Source organism: Podarcis melisellensis (genome assembly GCF_964234715.1).
Source record: "Podarcis melisellensis genome assembly, chromosome: Z".
In the NCBI taxonomy this organism is placed as follows: Eukaryota; Metazoa; Chordata; class Lepidosauria; order Squamata; family Lacertidae; genus Podarcis; species Podarcis melisellensis.
Window position 1 is genome coordinate 9,936,214 of NC_138547.1, and position 25,467 is coordinate 9,961,680.

General features: G+C 46.8%; 1 protein-coding gene across 8 annotated transcripts in view; it reads right to left on the reverse strand.

The window, feature by feature from the left end:
* Window positions 1–25,467, reverse strand: part of KCNT1 (potassium sodium-activated channel subfamily T member 1) — a 214,884-nt gene that overhangs the window by 166,922 nt on the left and 22,495 nt on the right. For 7 of the 8 annotated variants that reach the window (XM_081896321.1, XM_081896325.1, XM_081896324.1 and 4 more), the window contains one exon: window positions 14,019–14,213. In XM_081896321.1, the coding sequence (XP_081752447.1) occupies window positions 14,019–14,213 (195 nt within the window). Of the gene's footprint in view, window positions 1–14,018; window positions 14,214–14,577; window positions 14,912–25,467 lie in introns of those variants that run through there. The other variant, XM_081896320.1, reaches the window with a different exon arrangement.

The following is a 25,467-nucleotide window of genomic DNA, read 5'->3' on the forward strand; positions in this document are numbered from 1 at the left end:
ACACACCTTTCTCCAGTGTGACACCACTCCTCCTTTAACCTCACCCTCCCAACTCTTCTATTTCTTCTGCTAACTAACACCCAGCTGGGGGCCAGAGGACAGGGACAGCCCCATATCCCCAAAGCTCCACCGCCGCCCGGATATGCGGCCCCGGGAGCCGAAGCAGGAAAGGGGGGCTGCCAGACACCCCAGAAGTAGACAAGGCAGAGCCCAACGACCAGACCCTGGAGGAAATATACCCCAAAGTTAAAGAATTGAGAGAACAGATGGGTAAATACAGGATGACTACCCCTATGTATCGAGAAGCTGCAGAAGCTTATCGCAATGTTTGAGCCAAAGCATTGGAGGACAACACCTGCATAGTCAATTGTTCTTTAACAGCCCAGTGCTTATTTTGTCTGGAACAGGGGTCAGCAAACTTTTTCAGCAGGGGGCCGGTCTACTGCCCCTCAGACCTTGTGGGAGGCCGGACTATATTTTGAAGAAGAAAAAAAATGAACGAATTCCTATGCCCCACAAATAACCCCGAGATGTATTTTAAATAAAAGCACACATTCTACTCATGTAAAAACACGCTGATTCCCAGACCAACAACGGGCCGGATTTAGAAGGCAATTGGGCTGGATCCGGCCCCCGGGCCTTAGTTTGCGTACCCATGGTCTGGAACATATGGGGCACAGGTTTTCAACCTTTTTGAGTCCATGGTTCCCTTGACCAACTACATTCTTTCTGTGGCTCCCCTGTGGCAAAAAGGCGCTCCAAGCCTCAGAAGTCCTGTTATGTCACCCCTTGCCTGCATAACAGGCAGCCCCTCACCCTCCCTTGTGAAGTGATCCCTCAGCCTCTCCCTCTCCTTTGGAGTCTTCCAGGCAGCCACCACCACCCTCATCCAACCCCCAAAAGAGGTGCCTCCTCATGCCGCCCCACAGGGGCCTGCAAAGAGGATGCCCCCAGCCTTAGGGGCCTGACGGAGACTGGCCCAAAGTGAACCTGAGACCAGCACCTTACTCTCCTTGGAGGCAGAAGCTGGCACTGCTGGGCCTGCATGGAGGAAAGCCTCGCCTTTGGTGCCAGACACTCAGCTCTCAGGCAGGCCTTGTACACAGCAAGCACAAGAAAGGCTAGCACAGCGCTTGCCTGCCTGCCTGCCTGGCCTCCCAGTTGTCTGTCCATTCCCAACAGCAAGGGCTGGTGGACTGGCTGGCTAGGCTCCCCCACCCACTGGCTTGCTTACTCTGAGGCTGCCTCAGCTGCTGGCAACCAGCACCCCCTGGCCAGCCCCAGAGGCACCAAGGAGCGTCTCCACCCCCATTGTTCTGCCCAGACACTGAGGTCCAGCTCTGAGGGCCTTCTGGCGGTTTCCTCACTGCAAGAAGTGAGGTTACAGGGAACCAGACAGAAAGCCTTCTCTGTAGTGGCGCCTGCCCTGTGGAACACCCTCCCACCAGATGTGAAGGAAATAAGCAGCTATCTTATCTTTAAAAGACATCTGAAGGCAGCCCTCTTTAGGGAAGTTTTTAATATTTAATGCTGTATTGTTTTTAACACTCAATTGGGAGCTGCCCAGAGTGGCTGGGGAAACTCAGCCAGATGGGCAGGGTAATAATAATAATAATAATAATAATAATAATAATAATAATAATAATAATTCACATGGGGAGCATGAGGCCAGGGCTGCTGCAACAACAGCTGCACAAGCCTTTGGGAGTCAGAGACGCAAGAGGGCATCCAAGGAGGGAGGGAAGGGAAGGGAAGAGGGATGGATATCAACAGCTGCTAGCCATGACAGCTGTGCTCCGCCTCCATGATCAGAAGCAGTAATGCTTCTGAATGCCTGTCGCTGGAAACTGTGGAGGGGAAGGAAGGAGAAACTGTGGAGGGGAAGGAAGGAGAAACTGTGGAGGGGAAGGAAGGAGAAACTGTGGAGGGGAAGGAAGGAGAGTCCACAACCTGCTGAGAGAGTCTCTTCTGCGATCGAACAGCTCTTACTGTCAGAAAGTTCTTCCTGATGTTTAGTAGGCATCTCCTTTCTTCTAACTTGAAGACACTGGTTTGAGTTTTAACCTCTGTGTCATGAGAGAGCGGCTCCCTCTTCTCAGAACAGCTTCTTCCTCAGACCCAAATTAGCTCCAAGGGAATTCAGCCCTCTGTGGGATCGTGACTTAGGAGGGGAGGCATGGGTGCCCAAACCTACCTTACAGGTTTGTTGTGGAGATAAAATGAAGAGGAGGAGCAGAACCATATATGTCACTGTGAGCTCCTTGGAAGAAAAGGAGTATGTAAATGTAATCAAAATAATAATAATAATAATAATAATAATAATAATAATAATAATAATAATAATTAACACAGGGAGTGGGAAAATCACATATGTCATCCTGAGCTCCTTAGAAGAAGAGGAGATTACAATGTCATTTTTAAATAATACAATTTCCACACACCCCTGCTGAATCTGGAGCATGGATAATGTGAGAAAAGAAATAATATATCACAGTTTTCTTTAACCTAGAAATATAAATGGGGATGAAGATTTTTTTTTTGCTTTATTTAAAAGTTAGTTTGCTTTCATAATAAAATAAATCCTCAAGGCATTTGGTTATGCAATGTCAGCAGAATCCTTCCTTGAAAATAAGGGCTGCTAAATCTGTTCGATAGAAGTTGCTTCCCTTTCGTCTATGAAAACTCCTCTCTCTCTCTCTCTCTCTCTCCAACCCTTGTGCTAAAGATAAATCCTTTGTTGATTATTAGATGTTAGAAGCAAACATTTAATCAGAAGGGCATCCATTATCTCTGCCACTATAAGTTGACCCTTGTGGTTTCCAGCTCCAGCTTCCTGGAGAATGGGGCAGATATTTGACTCAAGACAAAGGCAATGTTCCCTCTTAGACCACTTTTCCAAGAGCAGTGTATCCATAAGCCACATCAGCTTCTTACACACAAAGTGGAAGGATGAAATTTATTTGGTCAATAAAACGAGTCTGACCAGACCATTGAGGGCTTTAAAAAAAATTAAAACTTCACATTTTGCACTGAAAACAAGCACATACCTACGTAGACTTAAATAAGTAAAACAAATCAGGCAGAATCTGGGGGAAACAGACCACAGATATCAAAATGAACCTCTTTTTTAATGAACCTCTTAGCAAAGAGGTTCCTATCACAGTCGCCTGGTTTGCACATAGCACTAAACTATGGTTTATAAAACATGGTTTAGGTTGCTCGCCCAAGGCAGGCCCAGAAGTTTAACTATGGTTTACTAACCAACCACACTCATGGTTTGTGGTTAGTTAGCCTTGCTGTTAATCAGAACTTAGTGTTGCATGTGAATCCAAATATTGAGCTGTATTCAGTGTTAGTTCTGCTCAGAGTAAGCCCACTGAAAAGAATGGACATGACTAACATAGATACATTGATTTCAATGTTCTGCTTGGTAGAACTTATGTAACATAAGCTTTGGGGAAAGCATCCCAAGAGTGTTCCAAATAACTCAAGGCTGTGCTTCCACACCATGTGGATTTACTCTTAGAAGCATCAGTTGCATTTTAGAATGAGAAACTTCAATCTTCTCTCATTGCACTGACATCAGTATAAAAACAGGTCTTCATTTCTTCTACACTCATCTGTCTTCTATACAAGAAATGAGTCAAACTTTCCTGACATTCAAATTACTCTGAATCAGCCAGACTTTAATGAAGCTGTTTCATGTCGATTCTTGCTTTCCAGATAGGAAAAATTTAAGGGAAGCTCCAATGCAAGCAAATGTTTGACTTTGGGGTCTGTTCTGCTCTTACCTTGTTAAAGACAGGCTCTTGCCATATAATCCTGCCCACTACCCACTGCATTCAACACTGGAGGCTTTGATATGCAACCCACCACTATGCACAATGGGCTGGGGGATGACATGGGGCTTTCTTCCAATGTGCTACTCAGGTTGTGCAATCCCCTCCCTCAGGGGAGCCTCAGTTCTGCAAGATGGTCACAGTTGGCCACTGGGATGCTGGACCAGATAGATCTTTGGTCTGGTCAAGTGCAGCTCTTCTGGTGTTCTCCAGCAGGGTGGGGAGAATCTTTTTCAGACTGAGAGCTGCCCATTCACAACTGGGCAACCTTCCAGAGGCAAGGAAACAGTGGTCAGTGCACCCAGGGGCAGGAAAGGTTGAGCAATGAATGTAAATAATTGCCTTGATATGGTAGGGTGGATGCTTTTGAATTATGGTGCTGGAGGAGACTCTTGAGAGTCCCATGGACTGCAAGAAGATCAAACCTCTCCATTCTGAAGGAAATCAGCCCTGAGTGCTCCCTGGAAGGACGGATCCTGAAGCTGAGGCTCCAAGACTTTGGCCACCTCATGAGAAGAGAAGACTCCCTGGAAAAGACCCTGATGTTGGGAAAGATGGAGGGCACAAGGAGAAGGGGATGACAGAGGACGAGATGGTGGGACAGTGTTCTTGAAGCTACCAGCATGAGTTTGACCAAACTGCGGGAGGCAGTGGAAGACAGGAGTGCCTGGCGTGCTCTGGTCCATGGGGTCACGAAGAGTCGGACACAACTAAATGACTAAACAACAACAAATTCTAAATATGCTCACACACATCCCTCTCTATCCTCCATCCAGGAAAGCAAGAGGAATGATAAGAGTTCCAAGGATGCATCCCAGCCAAGCAAAAACACTTGAAGGTTCAAAGCAGGGCTGATGAGGGTGTGGCCTGGGAGAGGGGGTGTGGCCTTGGTAAAGTCCCAAGGGCTGTGCTGTACCACTGAGCATGCTTTAGATTTTGCATTATCTCTTTGTCTCCAGTAGGCCAAATTATCACTTCTCCCAGTTGTTTCCCCAGACTTTCCAGACGGTGTCAAGTAAATAAGGCTATTCTCCTTTCTCTTGTCCCTTCCACACACACAGAGAGGTTTGACACAGGTCTCTCCCTAACATTTTCTTCAAGAGCCATCAGGAAGGTCCCCCAGCTGTCACCCTTGCTCAGCAAGCCAATACAAATGGTTCTAATTATTAGGAGCTAATCACCACCATCTTGTCTTCTTCAAGTGAGCATTTTTCCATGGGCCTTTGGAGTTAACTGCACTTCCATTTCAAGTAATCAGGGCATGTTCTCATGCCAGGAGAACATTCAGCCAAAACGGGGGGGGGGGGGGAGAATGTCGCTGATTTCTCTCTTCCTCTTGATTGGGTTTTTCAAAAATCTGAGCAGATATTTAGAGTCTTTGTATATAACTTGATCAGGCCACAGCTGGAAATTTAGAAGTGCACTCTCAGCCTTCTACATGCTCCCAGAAAAGGGGGAAAAATCAACCTCAGTTCTGCAAGATGGCCACAAATGGGGATTTTCTTCATATTAAAAAGGGGTTAAAACCATTTTAAAAATCAAGTTCTATCCAAAAGATTTAGGGGTGGGTGACCTTTCACAGGGTTATCTGGTCTTGCAACTTTACTGCCCCTTTTATCGTATCATTGAACCTCAATGGGATGTATCCCATTGAGGGTTACACAAAAGAGGAATTAGAGATATTCATGGAGAAGGTTATCAATGGCCTTACCAACTTACCATGATGCCTACACTCTGGCTCCACAGTCAGAGGCAGTAATGCTTCTGAATACCAGTTCCTCAAAACCACAGGAGGGGAGAGTGCTGTTGTGCTCAGGTCGTGCTTTTGGGCTTCGCACGGGCATCTGCTTGCCCACTGTGAGTGCAGGATGCTGGACAAGAGGGACCATTGCCCTGATCCAGCAGGCTCTTCTCCAATAATAGTCCAACTCAAAATAAAACCATTGACATTGATGAGCTGAACCATCTCATGTTTACTGCAATAGGCCTACTTTGGGTATTACCCATTGCTTCCTATTACTTGGTGCCATGCAAAATGTCTCAGGTTCACAGAATCATAGAATTGTACAGTTGGAAGGGACAACAAGTGTCATCAAGTCCAGCCTCAACATGGGGCTAAAACCTATGGCCCTGAGATAGTCTAGCGCCAGTGTTTGTGTGTGTGTGTGTGTGTGTGTGTGTGTGTGCTATGTGTGTGTGCTATGGGTTAAACCACAGAGCCTAGGACTGGTGCTATGGGTTGGTGCTGGTGCTATGGGTTAAACCACAGAGCCTAGGACTTGCCAATCAGAAGGTCAGCGGCTCGAATCCCCGTAACGGGGTGAGCTCCCGTTGCTCAGTCCCTGCTCCTGCCAACCTAGCAGTTCGAAAGCATGTAAAAGTGCAAGTAGATAAATAGGTACCGCTCCGGCGGGAAGGTAAATGGCGTTTCCGTGCGCTGCTCTGGTTTGCCAGAAGCGGCTCAGTCATGCTGGCCACATGACCCGGCCAATAAAGCGAGATGAGTGCTGCAACCCCAGAGTCAGTCGCGACTGGACCTAATGGTCAGGGGTCCCTTTACCATACACACACACACACACACACAAATCATGATGAGAGGATGGGAAAGACCTCTTGGAGAGCTCTTGCCAATCAGAGCTCACAACACTAGGCTAGACTGGCAAGCAGCCTGACTTGAGAAAAGGCACATTCCTATGTTCCAGGGTCTTACCAAGTAAATTATGAGTATAGCTATCTGGAGAGCTGTGGATAGATTTTGGCTGGCTAAGCTGATGGATATTCATGGGCTTATAAAAAAGCAAGCTAGAATCATAGGTAGGCAGCCAGTGGCCCTCCAGATGTCGCTGGACTCCAGTTCCCATCAACTCAGCCAGCATGGCTAATGGCCAGGGGTGACAGGGGCTATAGTCCGTCAACATCTGGAAGGTCACAGGCTCACCAGCCTGGGCTAGATGGTCCTTAATGGCTTGGAATATCTCTCCAAAGTTTGTAATGGAATACTTATCAGTGTATTGGGAGTGGGCAGGGACAGAAAGACAGTGAAGGAGGAATGTTTGAAGTCTGGATGTGGGCAGAGACTATGGGAGAGAGCTGTGAAGCATCTTTAAGCTTGACTGGCTCCCTTCTGGAATCTAAGCAGAGCCTTGCACATCAGACTAATGTAACACCAGTGCACTGATTCCAGCAATTATCATCCAGACACTTCCAGAAAGACAACAAGTGAATCTTGAAGGCAGCAATCTTCCCCTTGTCATTTGTAACCAGCAACTTGTATTCAGAGGTACACTGCCCTTGAATATGGATGTTCTACTAAGGGATTCAGGGTGTGGGGATCTAACCTGGTGCAGGATTGGCTATTGTGCTCCTTGCTCTCAGGCTCTCACTGTGCTCCAAAGTGCTCTTGGTACAGTATATGTTTGCAAAATAAAGTAAATGTAAGAAAGGCACCATAAGCTTGGAGGCTTTCTAGTCCAAAGGAAACCAATGGCGCAATCCTATGTCTAACAAGGATTACTTAAATATGTTCAGGATCTCAGCCTTGATCCTTTACCATTGCCCTTATTTCCCCCAACATGCCAAGTGTTGCAGGGCATTCATCATATAATTAAAATGACCTCAGAGCATGAAGAGAGTCTCTCCCTTTCCCTAATGAATGAGCAACTGCTGCCTGCCCTCACGCTTAGACTAAAGAAGCTGAATTTCCTATCAGGAAAATGACAAGTCTCAAAAGCATTTAAGTGAAGGAGCATAAAGTATTGCATTCCACAGCCACTGCACCCTTTAAAAAAAGTCCATAAAAATATACCATACTAGACACCTTCACAAAATTAAGAGGAAGAGGAAGAGGGGTGGGGAGAGAAGGCAAATAAAAAACCAAAATCTTACAATTCAATTCAACTGGACTTACTCCCTGATCATTAAATACTCAGAAATAGCCACCATGATGTTCTCCAGATGTTGCTACTGGGATTTGCCCATCAGCCCTGGCCAGCATGGCCAATGGTCAGGGCTGATAGGAGATGTAAGCATCTGGAGGTACCACATGGACCACCCCAGTAGATAGAACTCTGGTCCTGTAGAATTGTAGAGTTGGAAGGGACCCCCAGAAGAAGAGTCCACCACCTTTGAAGGTAGTCCACTCCAGTGCTTTTCTTCTCGGGGTATGCAAGGGTACTCAGTACCAGTACTTTTTTCCAGATGTTAAAAATTTGGCACTTACTGCAACAACTTCATGGTGAGAACCAGCACCTTTTCCTTTCCGCCTTTTTTTTAAAAAAAAAAGCACTGGTCCATTCCACTGCCAAACAGCAATTACTGCCAGAAAATGTTTCCTAAGATTTAGTCAGAAACTTTCTTATCTGAATCCATTGGTTCAGATCCTAGACTCTGGAGCAGCAGAAAATAAGCTTTGCTCCATCTTCCGTGTGTGGCAGCCCTTCAGATAGTTGAATATGGGTATCATATCACCTATCCATCTTCTCCAGGCTAAACATACCCAATTCATTCAATCATTCCTCATAAGTCTTGGTTTCCAGACCCTTGATTGTCTTGGTCAACTTCCTCCACACACATTCCATCCTTCTTAAACCATAGTGCCCTGATTTGGACACAGTTCTCCAGGTGTGATCTGACCAAGGCAGAATCCAGCAGTGCAATACATGTTTACATGGTTGTTGGTCCCCCTGAATTCAGTGGGGTTTACTGCTAGGTGAATAGATAAAGGCCTGCAAGCTTAGTATATCAAATCTATCCCAAGTGAAGAGGAGGAGATGTATATCATACAAAATGTTTAATATATGTTCCACAAGTACATTTCCACAAATCCATACAAGTATCTCCCAGCTGTCACTAGAAAGAGTGGGCCGGCATTTTCTCCATCTCTTGGCATAGGTCCAGCGGCTTTATTGCATTTTCCCTTTGCCTCTTCTCTCCACCTCAGAAGAGAAACTTGTAGGTGATCATCGGTGCTGGAGTCACATCCATGTAACTGCTAGATTTATATTTTCAGCGGAGGGCTGGGGACCACCATTAGTGCTATTTCTTGCCCTAGAAGTCTTTACTGTAGTTCATCCTGACATCATTTTTACCACCTAGCAGAAGCTCATCTAATAAAACAACAGCAAAAAGCTTTGTGAGGCACCTCAAAGATTAACAATAAATAGCACTCATATCATACTATTCAGAAGTTGTCAACAACTTTCCCACAATGATCTCACTACTCACCTGATGACTGCAGCACACCTTATTATTGCAAGGTATTGGAAGACTCTAAATGTAGACCTGTTCGAGACCTGGATCTCACAACTAAATACAAATGGACAAAGTGACAGCCCAGGTCCAAGAGAGCTGAACAGACAAGAAAAACTCTTCAATCAACCTGGCATAATTTTATGATATATGCAACATCAAAAGGCCTCCAGTAACACATGGCAACTTGTGGAGTTGCCGTATTTTTGCTCTATAAGACTCACCTTTTCCCTCCTAAAAAGTAAGGGGAAATGTGTGTGCGTCTTATGGAGCGAATGCAGGCTGTGCAGCTATCCCAGAAGCCAGAACAGCAAGAGGGATTGCTGCTTTCACTGCACAGCGATCCCTCTTGCTGTTCTGGTTTCTGAGATTAAGAATATATTTTTTCTTGTTTTCCTCCTCCAAAAACTAGGTGCGTCTTGTGGTCTGGTGCATCTTATTGAGCGGAAAATACGATATATATTTGTTTAAAAACTGAAATGGCCTAAATGAAATCAAATAGGAATTTAGTGCTTCCGCTGGGGGTAGGTTTCTTGACTATTGATTGCTCTTTGTATAAATAAGCAAAAACAATGGAAAAATCTACTTTTAAGATTAACGTATTTATTATGGGCAGAAGCTTTTCTTGGTCTTCTAATCTGGGGTGAAGAACCTCCAGCCTGCTGGTCAATCTTGGCCCTCAAGGCTATTCCTCCCCCCCAAAAAAAGAACCACATGTCCATCTGTCAATCAGTTGGCATTACTGGGTGACATCAGCTGATGAGCAAGGTGGTGCAGTTCAATTCTGCTGGGTGATGCTATGCCAGCAAGTATCCTGTAGGGAATGTGCTGCCAAAGCAGACCCCTCCCCCACCCCAACGTTATTTATTAAAAGTGTCCTGATGTCATCACGACATCAGGTGAGTGACCCTGCACATCTGTCAAAGTCAGCCCGTGGGTGGGGGCGGGGAGATAAAGATCTGAGCCACTAGGCCAAACATATTTCCCACCACTTGTCAAGAAAGCCTACCCCATAAAAGGCATGAAGGCATGCAGGCTATAAATCAGTCTTTCAATGTATGTAGGAGGTGCACACCCAATGTGTTTCTTGGGCTCATGATTCCAGTTCAAAAATGGACCAGTGGTGCAGTTAAGCAATTTAGAATGGCAATATGCATTACTTCAAAATTTGTTACTTTACTCCTTATTCTATTGACCGGGGTCCTGGTCTTCTGTCCCCAAAGCCATACTCTGATGGTATCACTGCAGAACTTGCCACTTCCCTATTGCAACAATGGAGGGGGGTGATTTGCATAGGAGAAACAGCAAACAGGTGTGTGAGCTTGACCCTTCATTGTTCTCCCCCATCAACTCCTATTCAACCATGTCTCCCTACCCACGGCTCAATGTGCAAGAAGGAATCTGAGAATGTAGTAACTGAGATGCAGATAGATGGAGGGAAATGGCCAGCAGGGGGAGGGTTAAGCATGCCGTCTGGCTCTGCAAATTCTCCCCTTTGCTGCTTTGAAAGGGATAATAAGTTCATTTCATAAGTTTATTATTCTAGCCAGAGGCCATGACAAACATGTATTAAGCAATAGTACCAATAACATACTGTAATACAAAACATGCATAATATAACAATCTGCAAATACTTTGCCAAGTTCCTGGGCATTACAACAGTTTCCCTTTGTGCATCTCTTACAACTCAAATTCTAGCATTATTTTGCCTTTTTAAAATCCAATTTGCCAACAGCCATTATGTAAGAAAGAGAAGTCACCACATACACCAAGAAACTCAAATCCAGTTCGATTTCAGATTAAACCTCTGAATCATCAAAACAATTTATAGCTATTATAGCTGACTACTTTTTCCAGATTTGTGTGTGTGTGTGTGTGTGTGTGTGTGTGTGCATGCTCAGCCAGTGCATAGAGGGCCACCTATGTGTTATGAAGATACTATTTTCACTTAAAAGAAACCAAACCATTTGTGCAAGAGTGTGCCTGATTGCTTGTGCTTTGTTTCAGAAAGGAATCTCTTGGGTCTCTAGATAAGGGGCAGGCTAACAGATAGAGTGAGGTCTTCCACCTGAGGTTGACCACAAATACAAAGTCTGTCTGCATATGGGACCCTGCTGAAGCAGCCATCCAAGACTGCAGTGGGCATCACTTGGAAACAGAGCTCAATAAAGGCATTTCTTACAGAAACTGGTGAGATAACTAGCTCTACAATGCTCTGCTTTGAAAGAGAGAAGAAACAGTCCAAATTTTCCCTGAACACTCAGTCTGATCACCCTGTAGCAAAAATTAGTTGCTTCTTGGAGATCCACAGAACACTTCTTTGCAAGATAAATATTATCTTTGTGGGGAAATAATGTGCCATATTGCAGAACAGACCCCCATTAGCAATAGATTGCATGTCTAATGGTTATGACAACCACACATTTCACCAGAGGGCAATCACTCTGTTATTGCTGTTTGTTTTAACTGACACTTTCTCTGAAACTCATTTGCAGCTAAGCAACTGTAAGCTCACAGCTTGGTTATAACTTTGTAGGAACCTTAATAAATCATGGCAAATTGGGCAGGTGGGAGGGGAGAGGAAGGAAGTTTAAAATCAACAGTGATCCATATCCAAAACTCCACAAACCATTTTCAAATAAAATAAGGAACGTTTATCACAAACACACCCTCTCCCTCTTCAATGGTTTATTTACATTCACTCAGACTGAGTATCATCAACCATGCAAGTCTTTTCCTATTTACACATGGCCAAGCATGCATGTCTTAAACGAATATGAACCACATTTGTCTTAAGCACAAGGGAAATTTTAGATGAATGCAGCTCTCCAGTTCGAAATCCAAGACCATAGACACAAGGGAAATTTCAGAAATTTGCAATTCTCAAAATACAAATCCATGACCCCAGACACAAAGGTAATTTCAGGTAGGTGCAATTCTCCAATGCAGTAATCATCCATGACTCCCAAAATCACCATCTTGCAAAAATGCCCATCACCACAAGAACCAACCCCTCTCCCACCCCGATAGCTGTTGTTGTACCATTGATTCATCCTTGCCTCTAGACAGCAATGGCAGCTACCAGGCATTAACAATTTGCCTTGGGACTTGTCCCCGCCACTACACCAGCTCTCTGAAGGAACTTACAACCCAATGGGTTGTATACTGGGTGTAGAGAGAGCTTTGCAGTGTCCAGAGCAAGAAAACAGATGACAGGTGGCAACAGGAGCATCAAAGGTTTGGGCAACAAAGCAGACAACTTGGACAAAGTCTCAGGGATGCACCAATCCAACTAACATAGAAAGACCACAGCTCAATAGTAGAGCAGCTCCTTTGCACACAAAAAGGTCTCTGACTCAATCCCCTGCTTGAAACCCTGGGGAGCCACTGTGTAGAGAAGACTGAGCAAGGAGGACCAATGGTCTGACACAGTATAATGCAGTTTCCCATGTCCCTTTCCTACAGGAAAATAAGAGTGGCTGGTTGTTTTTTGGAGAGCACTTTCACAGCAAGGTAGCAAAGGGAATAAGATACAGTGGAAGCAAAAGGAAGAGTGGTTTGGTGGGGAAAGCATTGGCATCCCGTTTAGCAAGCATGGAAGGCTTTTGGAGAATTGGACACAGTGTGAAGAACCACCCTTTAGAATGTAGCCAATGTCAGTTCTACTCAGAGAAGGCCCATTGAAATTTATGGATGTGTCTAGGTGATGGCCATTAATTTCATTGGGTCTACTCTGAGTAGAACTTAGCTGGATATGCTCCTTTGTAATCCACCTTTGAGTCTGCTTGCAGTTGATCCCAGGAAGGTACCTTGTACCAATTCCGCCTAGTCTAGCAGTGTCTTTCCAGGGTTTCAGGGACACTCCCAGTCCAACCTGAAGGTGCTAGGGATTTGACCTGAACCTTCTGCATACATGGTGGATGTTCTTCTAAGGAGCTACAGCCCTTCTCCAAAACATAAGAGGCTGCCTTATATTGAGTCAGACCATTGGTTCATGTAGTTCAGTATTGCCTATACTGACCTGACAGCTCCTCTCCATAGTTTCAGCCAGGGGAAATTCTCAACTCTACCTGGAGCTTTCTAAACACAAAGCAGATTATTCACCACTGAGCTCTGGCCCTTCCCTCAATGTGGGATATATAATCCAAAAAAAAAAAAAGAACTGGCACCCCAAAACACAGAAGTGAGCATTTTTATATTTCAGTTTAACTGGGCACTCCTATGCATGTTTAGTCAGAAGTTCCACTAAGTTCAAGGGGGCTTACTTTACACGATCAGTAATGTCTATATTAGCAGGAATGTAATTCAGATTAGAAATTAATCTCTCTTGGGATCTTACTTTCAAAGCAAAAAAAAAAAAAAAATACAAACTAGAAAACGCAAACACGCTCCTGCGAGCAAATGGCATGCAAGATCCCAAAGGTGTGTTAAGTATGTGCGAAAGCCCTCTTTGACAAGGGAGAACTGAGGGGGCTCTTAAATCTCGAAAGGGAGCAGTTTCGGCGGGCGCCTTTACAGCACACTGGATAGAGGAAGGAAGGAAGAAAGAAACCGGAGGGCCAGCCAGAAGGCATCCTATCCCCACCGCCACCATGCGAGCAACGACGACTGAAGGTTTGGGGAGAGCGGCTTCCACAGGATCAGCACCATGGAGAGAGCTAACTGAGGGCATGAAGTAGTAACAGGACTCCGGAGCCGCTGGGAGTACAACCAGCGACACGGCTGCGCGTAAAAGCAGAACGCAGCGATAAGCACCTTGGAGAGCACCCCAGGCGCCCTCTTACCAGCTGCCGCTATTTTGTCGCCTTTGACCCAGCAACCTCCAACCAAAAGCATCACCATTTCGACCCCAGCACTCTTGAAACGCTTCTGTGCCCATCGTGAGGTTTCCCTGTGCCCTTGGTCCGTCCTCCTCCCGCTCTGCGCTCTTACCTGTCGTCGTTTTGAAAGCTCTGATCCCCCAGGAGCAGGTCCCGGAACCGGTAGCGAGGCGGCAAGGGAAGCACCTCGGAGTCCAGCTCGTTCATGGTCAAGGAGGAGATGTCCAGGATGACCCCGCTCTTCTGCTTGTTGGCGCCAGCCGTGCCGGTGCCGCCGCTTCGGTAGCCGCCCGTTGACGACTTCAGCCTGCGAGGAAGAGAGGGGCGAAGGAGATGAGAGGATGGAGCCAGGCTAGAGACTGTGCTCTCCTTTCCTACCCGCTGGACGGAAGCCTTTGCGGAGGAGGAAGGCGACTGCCCGCCGCTCAAAGACCTCCTCTGCAAAACTGGCTCCGGAGGCGCGTTCCCCGCGGATCTAACTTAGATTTCCTTTGGGGGTTGTGTGGAGTTGATTCCCTGGACTGCAAATGAGACACCGATCTCTCTCTAACTGGGACACTCCAGCCCACCAAATAAACATGATCTCCCAAGCCCCATCCGGCTTCGAATCCTTCAACCTCCCTTTTTGGTAGAAGGAAAAACATGCTCTCGTTCTTTTAAATGACCCTCACCAGCTTCCTTGAAGCCCAGACGTGTATAGGCACAGTTTCTCCGGCAAAGAAAAGAATCCTTCCAGATTGACAGGCAATATCGAAGTAGGAGAGGAATTTTGGGGGTAAGAGGGAAGAGTATGAGGCACCCGGAGACAGAGCACAGCTCTGACTGACCGTCCTGCCAGCAACGAAGAGGGATGGGAAGGAAAGATGTTGAATCTGGATGTGTGGAGTGTCCACAGAGACACACTAACAAGGCAAACATCTGGATCAGCAAAATGGGGGGAGGGCAGAGAAGAGATTTCAACAAAAGTCAAGGAGAGGTACTGGGTTGGAGCCAACTGATTTCTATTCTGAGTAGACCCAGCTGAAATCAATGACCTGAAGTCTGGGAGGTAGTGTGGGGGTAGACCAGGAGACCAGGGTTCAAATCCCCCATTCAGCTATGAAGCTCACTGGAGGACTCTGGGCCAGTCACCGCCTCATCACAGTCTAACGTACCTCACAGGGTTGTTGTGGGGATTAAATGAGATTGGGGGGGGGGGACCATGTATGCCATCTGGAGAAAAAGGTGTGACATAAATGCAATAAATAAATTTCAGTGGATATGCTCAAAGTAGAACTAACACTGGATACAACTGCCCTTCTCTAGTGTAAGAATGTCATATATGCACATACATCATGTTCCACTGTCACCTTTGATGCAATCAATAAGGCTGCTGCTGCCTACCCAGGGATGCATTGCAGGGGTTGGACTAGATGATCCTTGAGATCCCTTCCAACTCTACAATTCTATGATTCTATCCTGCATTACATTCACTGACAAATCAAACTGGAATCCAGCTAGACTTTGGTAACAATTTACAGAAAGGTGGCTGTGTTGGTTGTTGTTGTTGTTTTGCTATAGCAGAATCCTTAAGATGCCACAAGATTAACACATTTATACTGTAATGGCACCTGCTTTTATAGAGCACAGTCAGGGGAATTCTGTAGCTCAGTGGTAGAGCGTCCCAAGCTCAATCCCAGTCTGAAACTCTGGAGACCCATGGCCAACCTGAGTAGGCAATACTGAGCCAGCAGGACCAACAGAGTTGGTATAAGGCAGTTACAACTGATTTGGGAGGTGGAACAGGCAACTCAGTGGTGGAAGAAGAAGAAGAGTTTGGATTTGATATCCCACTTTATCACTACCTGAAGGAGTCTCAAAGCAGCTACCATTCTCCTTTCCCTTCCTCCCCCACAACAAACACTCTGTGAGGTGAGTGGGGCTGAGAGACTTCAGAGAAGGGTGACTGGCCCAAGGTCACCCAGCAGCTGCATGTGGAGGAGCGGGGAAGCGAACCCGGTTCACCAGATTACGAGTCCACCACTTTTAACCACTACACCACACTCGCTCTCACTGGAGCATGTGCTTTGCATGCAGAAGGTCCCAAGTTCAATTCTTGGCATCTCCAAGTCATACTGGAAAAGATAACCTGGAGGGCTGCTGTTAGTCCCTGTAGACCAGGGGTCGGCAACCTAAGGCCCATGGGCCACAAGCGGCCCATGGGGGTTGCTTAACCGGCCCACAAGCTGCCCCCAAACCGAGCTGCTTGTTCAACGAGTCCTCACGCTCTGTGCTAAACCAGCGGTGGTGCGGTGACTCGCTTCCATGGTGCTGGAAATCACATCTGCGCATGCTCAGACTCTGAAAATTGCATCTGCGCAGACGCAGACACTGGAAATTGTGGCCGCGTGTGCTCACACACGTGCGTGATCTGGCCCATGAAGGGATCTCCACTGGAGTGAACCAGCCCAGGCAAAGTAAACCTTGCCAACCCCTGCTGCAGACAATGCTAAGCTAGATACACCAATGGCCTGACTCAATATAAAGGTAAAGGTAAAGGGATCCCTGACCATTAGGTCCAGTCGTGGCTGACTCTGGGGTTGTGGCACTCATCTCACTTTATTGGCCAAGGGAGCCAGCGTACAGCTTCCGGGTCATGTGGCCAGCATGACTAAGCCGCTTCTGGTGATCCAGAGCAGAGCACAGAAATGCCGTTTACCTTCCCGCTGGAGCGGTACCTATTTATCTACTTGCACTTTGATGTGCTTTCGAACTGCTAGGTGGGCAGGAGCAGGGACTGAGCAATGAGAGCTCACCCCGTCGCAGGGATTTGAACCGCCGACCTTCTGATCGGCAAGTCCTAAGCTCTGTGATTTAACCCACAGCACTACCTGCATCCCGACTCAATATAAGGCAGTGTCTAATGTCCCTATGTCCACTTCATCAGTTGCATGATGTGTAACCCTTAATTGGCTAGCATGTAGACATGCCAAAATTTTGTGTTTTCACCAATGCTGTCTAGTCAAATTAATAACTGCAATGCCTTCTTAGTTGATTTTCTAATTTCAGGTAATCATCACCATCTCTCATTTTGCTGTACCCTTTCTACTGAACTCTCTCCATGTGTACATATGTTCGCCGATTCAAGGTTTACACATCATGCATCTGACAAATGTCTTATCCACACTTACTTTCCCCCCGCTTTTTCCAGGCACAGTCTGCACTTTAATGCTCTGTGTCAGGGTTTATTTTTTCCACAAGCTGCCTTCTCTCTCTCTCTCTCTCTCTCTCTCTCTCTCTCTCTCTCTCTCTCTCACACACACACACACACACACACACACACCACACTCTTTAAAGCTAAATCAGAGCAAACATTGATTTGGGTTTACCATGGATTGATGTTTGCTCCGATTGAGCTTTGAAGAGCGGGTTGTTGTGGGGGAAGTTCCAGAGGAAAAACAAAGGAGGGTGCTCAGACACCGAGCTTTAAATTGTGGGCCATGGCTGGAAAAAGCAAAGGAAAAATAAGTGTGGGTAAGTGAGCTGTGCTGCATGAAAGCTTATGCCATTTGTGTGTGTGTGTGTCTAATGCTTCAAGGTGCCACAAGTGTCTTTGTTGTTTTAGAAATCCATTGGTGGACTGCAGTCTTTATTGCTGATATGCCTTAAAGCAGTGGCCAATCTGATGAAGCAGGTTTTGGATTCACCTCAACCTAAGGTGTTTGTGCTAATCCTAAACACTTTACATGGATGTATGGAGAGCAACTCTGTAGATGTAGTCCCTTGCAACATCTGGGCTAGTGTTTGAACCTGGGTTTAAATCCCCACTTGACCATGTTGCTTCCTAAGTGTCCTTGGGTCACTATCTCTCAGCCTCACCTACCTCACAGGTAGCTGGGAGCTAAAATGGAGTGGGAAGAACCTTGAGCTCTTTGAAGGAAAGATATAAATACAGTAAATAAAGCCATCTAATTTAAGACAGCATCTTAAAAAGTAGAGACATCACCTTGCCAACAAAGGTCCGTATAGTAAAAGCTATGGTTTTCCCAGTAGTCATGTATGGAAGTGAGAGCTGGACCATAAAGAAGGCTGATCACCGAAGAATTGATGCTTCTGAATTATGGTGCTGGAGGAGACTCTTGAGAGTCCCATGGACTGCAAGAAGATCATACCCATCCATTCTTAAGGAAATCAGCCCTAAGTGCTCACAGGAAGGACAGATCGTGAAGCTGAGGCTCCAATACTTTGGCCACCTCATGAGAAGAGAAGACTCCCTGGAAAAGACCCTGATGTTGGGAAAGATGGAGGGCACAAGGAGAAGGGGATGACAGAGGATGAGATGGTTGGACAGTGTTCTCGAAGCTACCAGCATGAGTTTGACCAAACTGCCATGATGCTTTAAGGCACTGAAAACATTCTAGATGGACTTAAAGCAGCTTGATTCAGCAAAAGTAATACACGTTTTGGGTAAGACTGCATCTGGGCAAGAGCCAGCAATTAGAGAGGAGACTGAGAGGAGATATGATAGCCCTGGAGGATGGAGCAAGCTTGTTTTCTTCTGCTCCGGAAGGTACGACCAGAACCAATGGCTTCAAGTTACAACAAAGGAGACTCCAGATAAGCATTAGGAAAACTTTCTGAGGACTTCTGGTCCATTGTGGAGGAGAATGGTGGTGTGCTAAGTGTCGTCCACAACACAGAGTCAGCAGAAAGGCTTCGAGGGCAGTGCTAGAGCTCAGTGCACCCCCCCAAAAAAACCCACTCAGAAGGTGATGGATTCTCCTTCCTTGGAGGTTTCTAAGCAGGGGTTGGATGGCCATCTGTCATGGTGGCTTTAGCTGAGATTCCTGCATTGCACGGGGTCAGACTAGATGACCCTCACGGTCCCTTCCAACTCATCAATTTTATGATTCTATGAATTGGCTGGTGTTGATGGCAGCCCCAGAGTTTATTCCATGGTTTTGAACCTGGTCTGAGGCCTTGGCACCTACATAGCATCAGCTCTCAACAATACTGGGTGAAAGAGAGCAAAACTGAACAGCCTTTATCAGCCACATTTTCACCAGGGTAGAGGAGATGAGGAGGAGGAGGAGGAGGAGGAGGAGGCTGTCTGGCTCCAGCAAACTGCTGGAAAGATGCATTCTTGTTTTAGTAGCTGAGGCACCTCCTAATATAGCTTGCCAAAGTGCTAAGAAGTCAATGAATTTGCCTAAAATTGCATTTCCTGGGTTGGTTGAGAAGCAAAGGGCATCTGAAATTTCTGCTGAAGGATGCACTGTGGAGCCTGAGGAAGCTGCTTTTCAGTGCTTTTGAGATCAAAGTTTCACCCACCATGTGCTACTCATAAGTACCATTGCTTTATTCTATCCCCCTTGAGCAAGAGTGGGTAGAATCCTTTTTCTTTCCGGGAGCCAGACTGTGCTTAAATAATCAGAACCAACTGAACTTTATCCACACAACCAAGAAGTATCCAAAACCTAAGATCATAGAATTGTAGAGTTGGAAGGGATCCCAAGGGTCATCTAGTCCAACCCCATGCAAATGCAGGAATCTCAACTAAAGCACCCATGACAGATGGCCACCCAGCCTCTGCTTTAAAAACCCCAAGGAAGGTGAGTCCACAACCTCCTGAGAGAGACTATTCCACTGTTGAACAGCTCTTACTGTCAGAAAGTTCTTTCTGATGTTTAGTCAGAATCTCCTTTCTTGCAACTTGAAGCTGTTGGTTTGAGTCCTGAGCAGGAGAAAACAAGCTTGCTCTGTCTTCCATGTGACAGCCCTTGAGATATTTGAAGATGGCTATCATATCTCCTCTCAGTCTCCTCTTTCCCAGGCTATGCATACCCAACTCCTTCAAGTGCTCCTCATAAGGCTGAGTTTCCAGACCCTTGATCACCTTGGTTGCCCTCCTCTGCACACATCCTAGTTTTTCATTATCCTCCATAAATTGTGGCACCCATAACTGGACAGAGAACTCCAGGTGTGGTCTGGCCAAGGCAGAGTAGAGTGGTACTATTACTCCCCCCCTTTGTTAAATATTTTTTATTAATTTTCAGTTACAAAAGTCCAATATGTGCCATATTATATTAACACCAAATAGCAATACCAATTCAAATACAAATCAATTACATAGCCAATTATAAATTTTGTGTGGCTTCCCACATGCTGTACTTCAGGGTTTTATTCCCTTAGGTTCTGCCTTCAGACTGTTGTACTATTACTTCCCTTGATCGGGACACTATCTGTAAATGCAGCCTAGAATAGCTTTGGCTAATTCTGACCTTCTCACTAAGGTGCTCCAAAAATTGGAAATTTATATAGATTTACTAATAACTGATTAGGGTTACCTGATCCAAAAGATGCTGAAAGCTGCATATAATCAAAAATATTTTTAAAATAAAAAAACCAATCACTGTAAAGTGATTCTTACAAGTAGACAATATGTTATCAGTATCAAAGCCCTCTCACTCATTCACACACCTGGCACTGGGTAAAACAGGTGTGGGGGATATTTGGCCCTCTAGGTGTTACTGAACTACAATTCCCACCAGCTCTAGCAAGCATGGCCAGTGGCCAGCGATGTTGGGAACTGCAGTTCAACAACATATGGAGGGCCAAAGGTCCCCCAATTGAAACAACAAAAACATTAGAGCAACTCTGTTGGATGACACCAAAGGTCTGCCAAGTCTATTGTTCTGCTTGTAAAGGTGAGCAGCCAAATGTCTCATGGGCATGTTCTAGGGAATGCAGGGAAGGCTGCTCCATTTGAGCAAGTGGGGCAGTGCCCCACCCATCTCAGTCTTCCCTCAGCCATCCCACACACACCTATTTACCACCAGCCTAAGGTGTGGTCCTGGCTGTCAGCTTTCCCCTCCTTATTGTCTCAGTGTTGCGCTTGCAGAACGATGCAAGGAGAAGAATGGTGGGGGAAAGAATAAAGTAGAATGAGTTCGCTCTGCCTGCCACTGACTCTATGCTAAGTGCACTCTGCCCCACAAGTCCCAAAGGATACTAGCCAGTGTGAGTGTAGTGGTTAAGAGCAGTAGACTTGTAATCTGGGGAACCGGGTTCGCATCTCCGCTCCTCCACATGCAGCTGCTGGGTGACCTTGGGCCAGTCACACTTCTCTGAAGTCTCTCAGCCCCACTCACCTCACAGAGTGTTTGTTGTGGGGGAGGAAGGGAAAGGAGGATGTTAGCCGCTTTGAGACTCCTTTGGGTAGTGATAAAGTGGGATATCAAATCCAAACTCTTCTTCTCTTCTTCTAGCCACCACTAAGGACATTGTCTGAAGACACATGTCCCAGCAACCTTGCTGAAGCTAAGTATAGGAAACTGCTTTATACAAAGTGAGATGAGTACTAAGTACTAAGTGAGATGAGTACTAAGTGCTAAGTACTGTCCACTGCAGGGGTGAGGAACCCAGTGGCGTAGCGTGGGTTGTCAGCACCCGGGGCAAGGCAAGTAATTTGTGCCCCCTAGCCCGTGGATTTGCGCCCCCTAACCTGTGGATTTGTGCCCCCTAACCCTAACCCCCAGATGTTGTGCCCGGTGCGGCCGGGCCCCCCTGCACCCCCCACGCTACGCCACTGGAAGAACCTCAGGCCTGGGTGCTAAATGCAGGGCTCCAAGTCTCCCTGCCTGGCCCTCAAAGATTCTCCCCACCCCGCAGTGCAGCCAGAAGACCTTTTCCTTATTCTTGTTAGTGCTCACATGCTTGGAGAAGGCAGTTGAGCAGGCAGCAACAGCAAAGAGGACAACCAGAAAGAGGCTGGTCAGCAGTGCTGGCCCTGCTGGGCTGTGAGCCACGACAGGTGCCTGGTGATGCCGATTTATTGATGGGACCCCTGGATACATGCCCATGGGCATAGCCAGAGGGGGCAGGGGGCAGCTGCCCCCCCATCAAGTAAATAAATAAAAATACCTAACTAACTGCCCAATCATGCCACAGATAGCTTGGTTCTGCCCCCCCCCCACCTCCCACCCAAAGTCCTGGCAACGTGTGCATGCCCACCATACCAGAGATGGGGAGCATTTTTCATACTGAGGGCCACATTCCTTTTTGGGTAAGCCTCCAGGGGCCACATGCCAGTGGTGGGTGGAGCCAGAGTCAAAGTGGGTGGGGCACTGCATTTTACTTTTGCACAGTGTTTCTTCACACTTGCACAATGCACTCTTACCTTCCATCTAGGCAAGCAAGAAGCATTACCCAAGCTCCATGACACATTCCAGCCAGGCAAAAACACTCAAGAAGGGTGCAAAGCAGAACTGGTAAGGGGTGTGGGCCTAGGGAGAATCCTCAGGACCAGATAGAGAAGCTTGGAGGCTGAGGCTGAGCTTGAGTGTCCCATAGCTTTCCAAAATATAAAATCCTCAAGCCATTTGGGGGATCGTTGTTTTTTTTGGGGGGACACCAAGATTTCAGCTGCTTCCCAGCTATGGATGGGCTCAAGTTACTTCAAATGGAACCATCATTGCTGATATCTGATCCCTCTGCACTGTATGATCAGAATTACCAAAAAAAAAAAAAGTCAGCAGTCCCCCACTGCATGCTGCAACATTCCTGAAACATCTAACAGCAGAGGCAAAGCATGTTGGCAGATGAAAACTAGAAGCATATTGTGGCACTGAACAGTTGCAAAGCTGTACTATCAAAGCACCGGGGAGTCAGAGGTGGCCTCCCCCAGAGGAAGGGAACATCCAGTGCAATTAGGCAATTTGAAACTCTGGACTTAGCAGTCTTATGGTGGAGAGCATGGTTTCTTTATATACAGGTGAAACTCGAAAAATTAGAATATTGTGGAAAAGTTCATTTATTTCAGTAATTCAACTTAAAAGGTGAAACTAATATATGAGATCGACTCAAGACATGCAAAGCAAGATATGCTTCCACTTCTCAGAGGTCCAATCTTGCTCTATTTGCAATCCTTGTTTGGCTGATTTCATTGAATATTCTAATTTTCTGAGATCGTTAATTTGGGGTTTTTATCAGCTGTTCGCCATGATCATCACAATGATAACAAAGAAAGGCTTGACATATCTCGCTTTGCATATCATGAGTCGATCTAATATATTAGTTTCACCTTTCAAGTTGAATTACTGAAATCAATGAACTTTTCCACGATATTCTAATTTTTCGAGTTTCACCTATATATTGTGCATATTACTTCACTTCCTTTAACACGTGGTATGCCCTCCTGCTCATTATACAGAGTAGGGCTCTGGACATCTGCCCCCAAGTCCTGCTGTTGACTTTAGCACTACTAACTGAACTTCCTTTCTGCATAAATCACTAATCTGAGGCAAACTCAAACCGGCAGGTCACACAGACATAGAACCGGCAGGTGCTCTGAGAGCCAATCTTCTGCTGGGAACCTGAGCCCAGTGGGGAACTCATGCAGAGACAAAACAGGCAGTCCCCTTTGAGGGTGGGCATTTCCGCTGCATCACTTACGAAAAGCTCCAATCACCACTGATGCCACAAGAAGGGCCAGAATAACCACTCCTTGGTAGAGGCTGACCAGGAGGAGGCACAAGGCCAGGCCAGTGATTCATTCAGAGGCCTTGGAGGTGATACTCCTAGGTTTGGGGAAATACCATGTGATAAGGTGTCCTCCATGCTGACATCACTTGCAACAGAGGAAAAAACTGCACTGGGCTCCTTTTAAAATTGCTACATTCACCTTTTCCCAAAAAAGGATGAAAGAGTCACACTTCCAGCTATATCCACACCAGTACCTGGAGCCAGCCAGCATGTCTCCTCTTCTGGCAGACACTGACCTCATCAGTTCCTGAGCAAGATCATCCCTCCTGGAACGATGACTCAACATCATATTGGGTGCAAGCATGCTGGGTGCTGAGCCTTGGGAATCAGCTGCTCAGCAAATACACTTTTTCAAATCAAGCACAGCGGAGGAAGACCCCACAGCCAGGAAGCCTCTCCCACGCCGACAGGTGGGATGGCTACAGCCCGTTCCAAAAATCCACTTCCTTACATGAAGGCTCATCTGCCCCCACTTTGTTCTGCACCCAGAAACTGATGGGAAATCATCACACTCTCTTGTTTCATCTCGGCAGGTCCAGAGGCTGCTGCCACTTTGCCAGTTTCCCCCACCCACGGCTCTCGGCGATCTCCGCTTCTGTGCTGAAGGATGACAACAGTCCTCCAGGCACACGCACAATGAGGAAACAGCAGGGAAAGAGGCTAAGCAGCTCACATGCACAGAGGAGGAACGCATGCCATATCCATCTCCACAAGTCACTCCAATCCCTCATACAGTCGTGTGAGCTGGCTGAGTGACAACGCAAAGAGAGAGAGAGAGAGAGGGAGAAGTGGCTCATCCTCCTTCCTTCCCCACACGATTCTTGTTATAATCACCTCTGCATGCTCAGGACTTAGCCATCACTGCATTTCACATGTACTGTGATAGCTCTAATCACAGCAGATCTTCTTAGGACAACCTCCTGCTTGGAAATGCAGGAATTCCAGAATGAAGAGCTTTCAGGGGTGCAAAGCCCTGTTGTTATCTAAGTGTACAAACTACCTGGAACCAGGGCAGATGGTATTTTTGCACCCAAAGGGCAGCATTCTCTAAAGAGTAGCCTTGTGGGGCCACAGGTCAGAGGTGGGTGTGGCCAGGGGCAAAAGTGGGTGGAGCAATGGGTGTGAATATTACTTGTTTATGCTAGTAGGCTAGTTTCTATTCACTCTCACACACGTTCCTCCAGGCAAGCAGGAGGCACCACCAGAGCTCAAGGGCACATTCCAGACAGGCAAAAACACCTGAGGAGGGTGCAAAGCAGGGCTTGCGAGGGATGTGTGTCCAGAGGGTAAGAGTGAAAGGCCTAGAAGGCTGTGCTTGGCCCTTGGACCTGATGTTCCTGACCCCTGCCTTGCAACTACTCTGCAAGGTAAGTGTCACGGCCACCCAGGATGGGTCCCAGCTCACAAGAGACCTCACTCCGTTGGGGTTTATTTACAGGAAAAGTTTATTGAAGATTTCTGCTTCTCATACAGTTCAGCATTGTGGCCGTACGTCTGTCACGTTAGACCGCTGAAGTCCCCTCTGACTCCTCCCCTCTTCCACACCAACTTAATAGCCTGGCTCTAGACCACCTCTTCCTCTCCTTTCTTTTCCGCAGGGTCTTCCTGCCCCCCTGGGTTCCCTCTCTCCGTGACTCGCCTGAGGCTGAATCCTCTGCCGCCTCTTCCCCCCTCCTTCTGGCTTTGGGGCCGGGCTCCTCCCCTGAGCTCTCTCCACTTCCGCGCGCCTCTACGTTTGAACTTGGCGCGCGTACGTTGCTCCTGACCTTTCTTTCGACCGCTACACCACCCTTTGTTCTGCTCTCCACCCTTTCCGGCTGAACACCTTGCTCCAACCCCCTTTCTCTGTTCTCTCCTAATCCTGCTCCCTCCGAGAGGCTGACGACTCCACCCCCTTTACTCCGTTCCAGCTGAGACGCCTCTTGCTGCGTCTGTCTTCCACTGGGCTCCTCTCCGCTTCTCCCTTCTCCTCCCTTTTGCTTGATTAAGGTAACCCCCTTTTGAGAATCCTCTGACTCGCTGCTCAGACTCGTGGATTC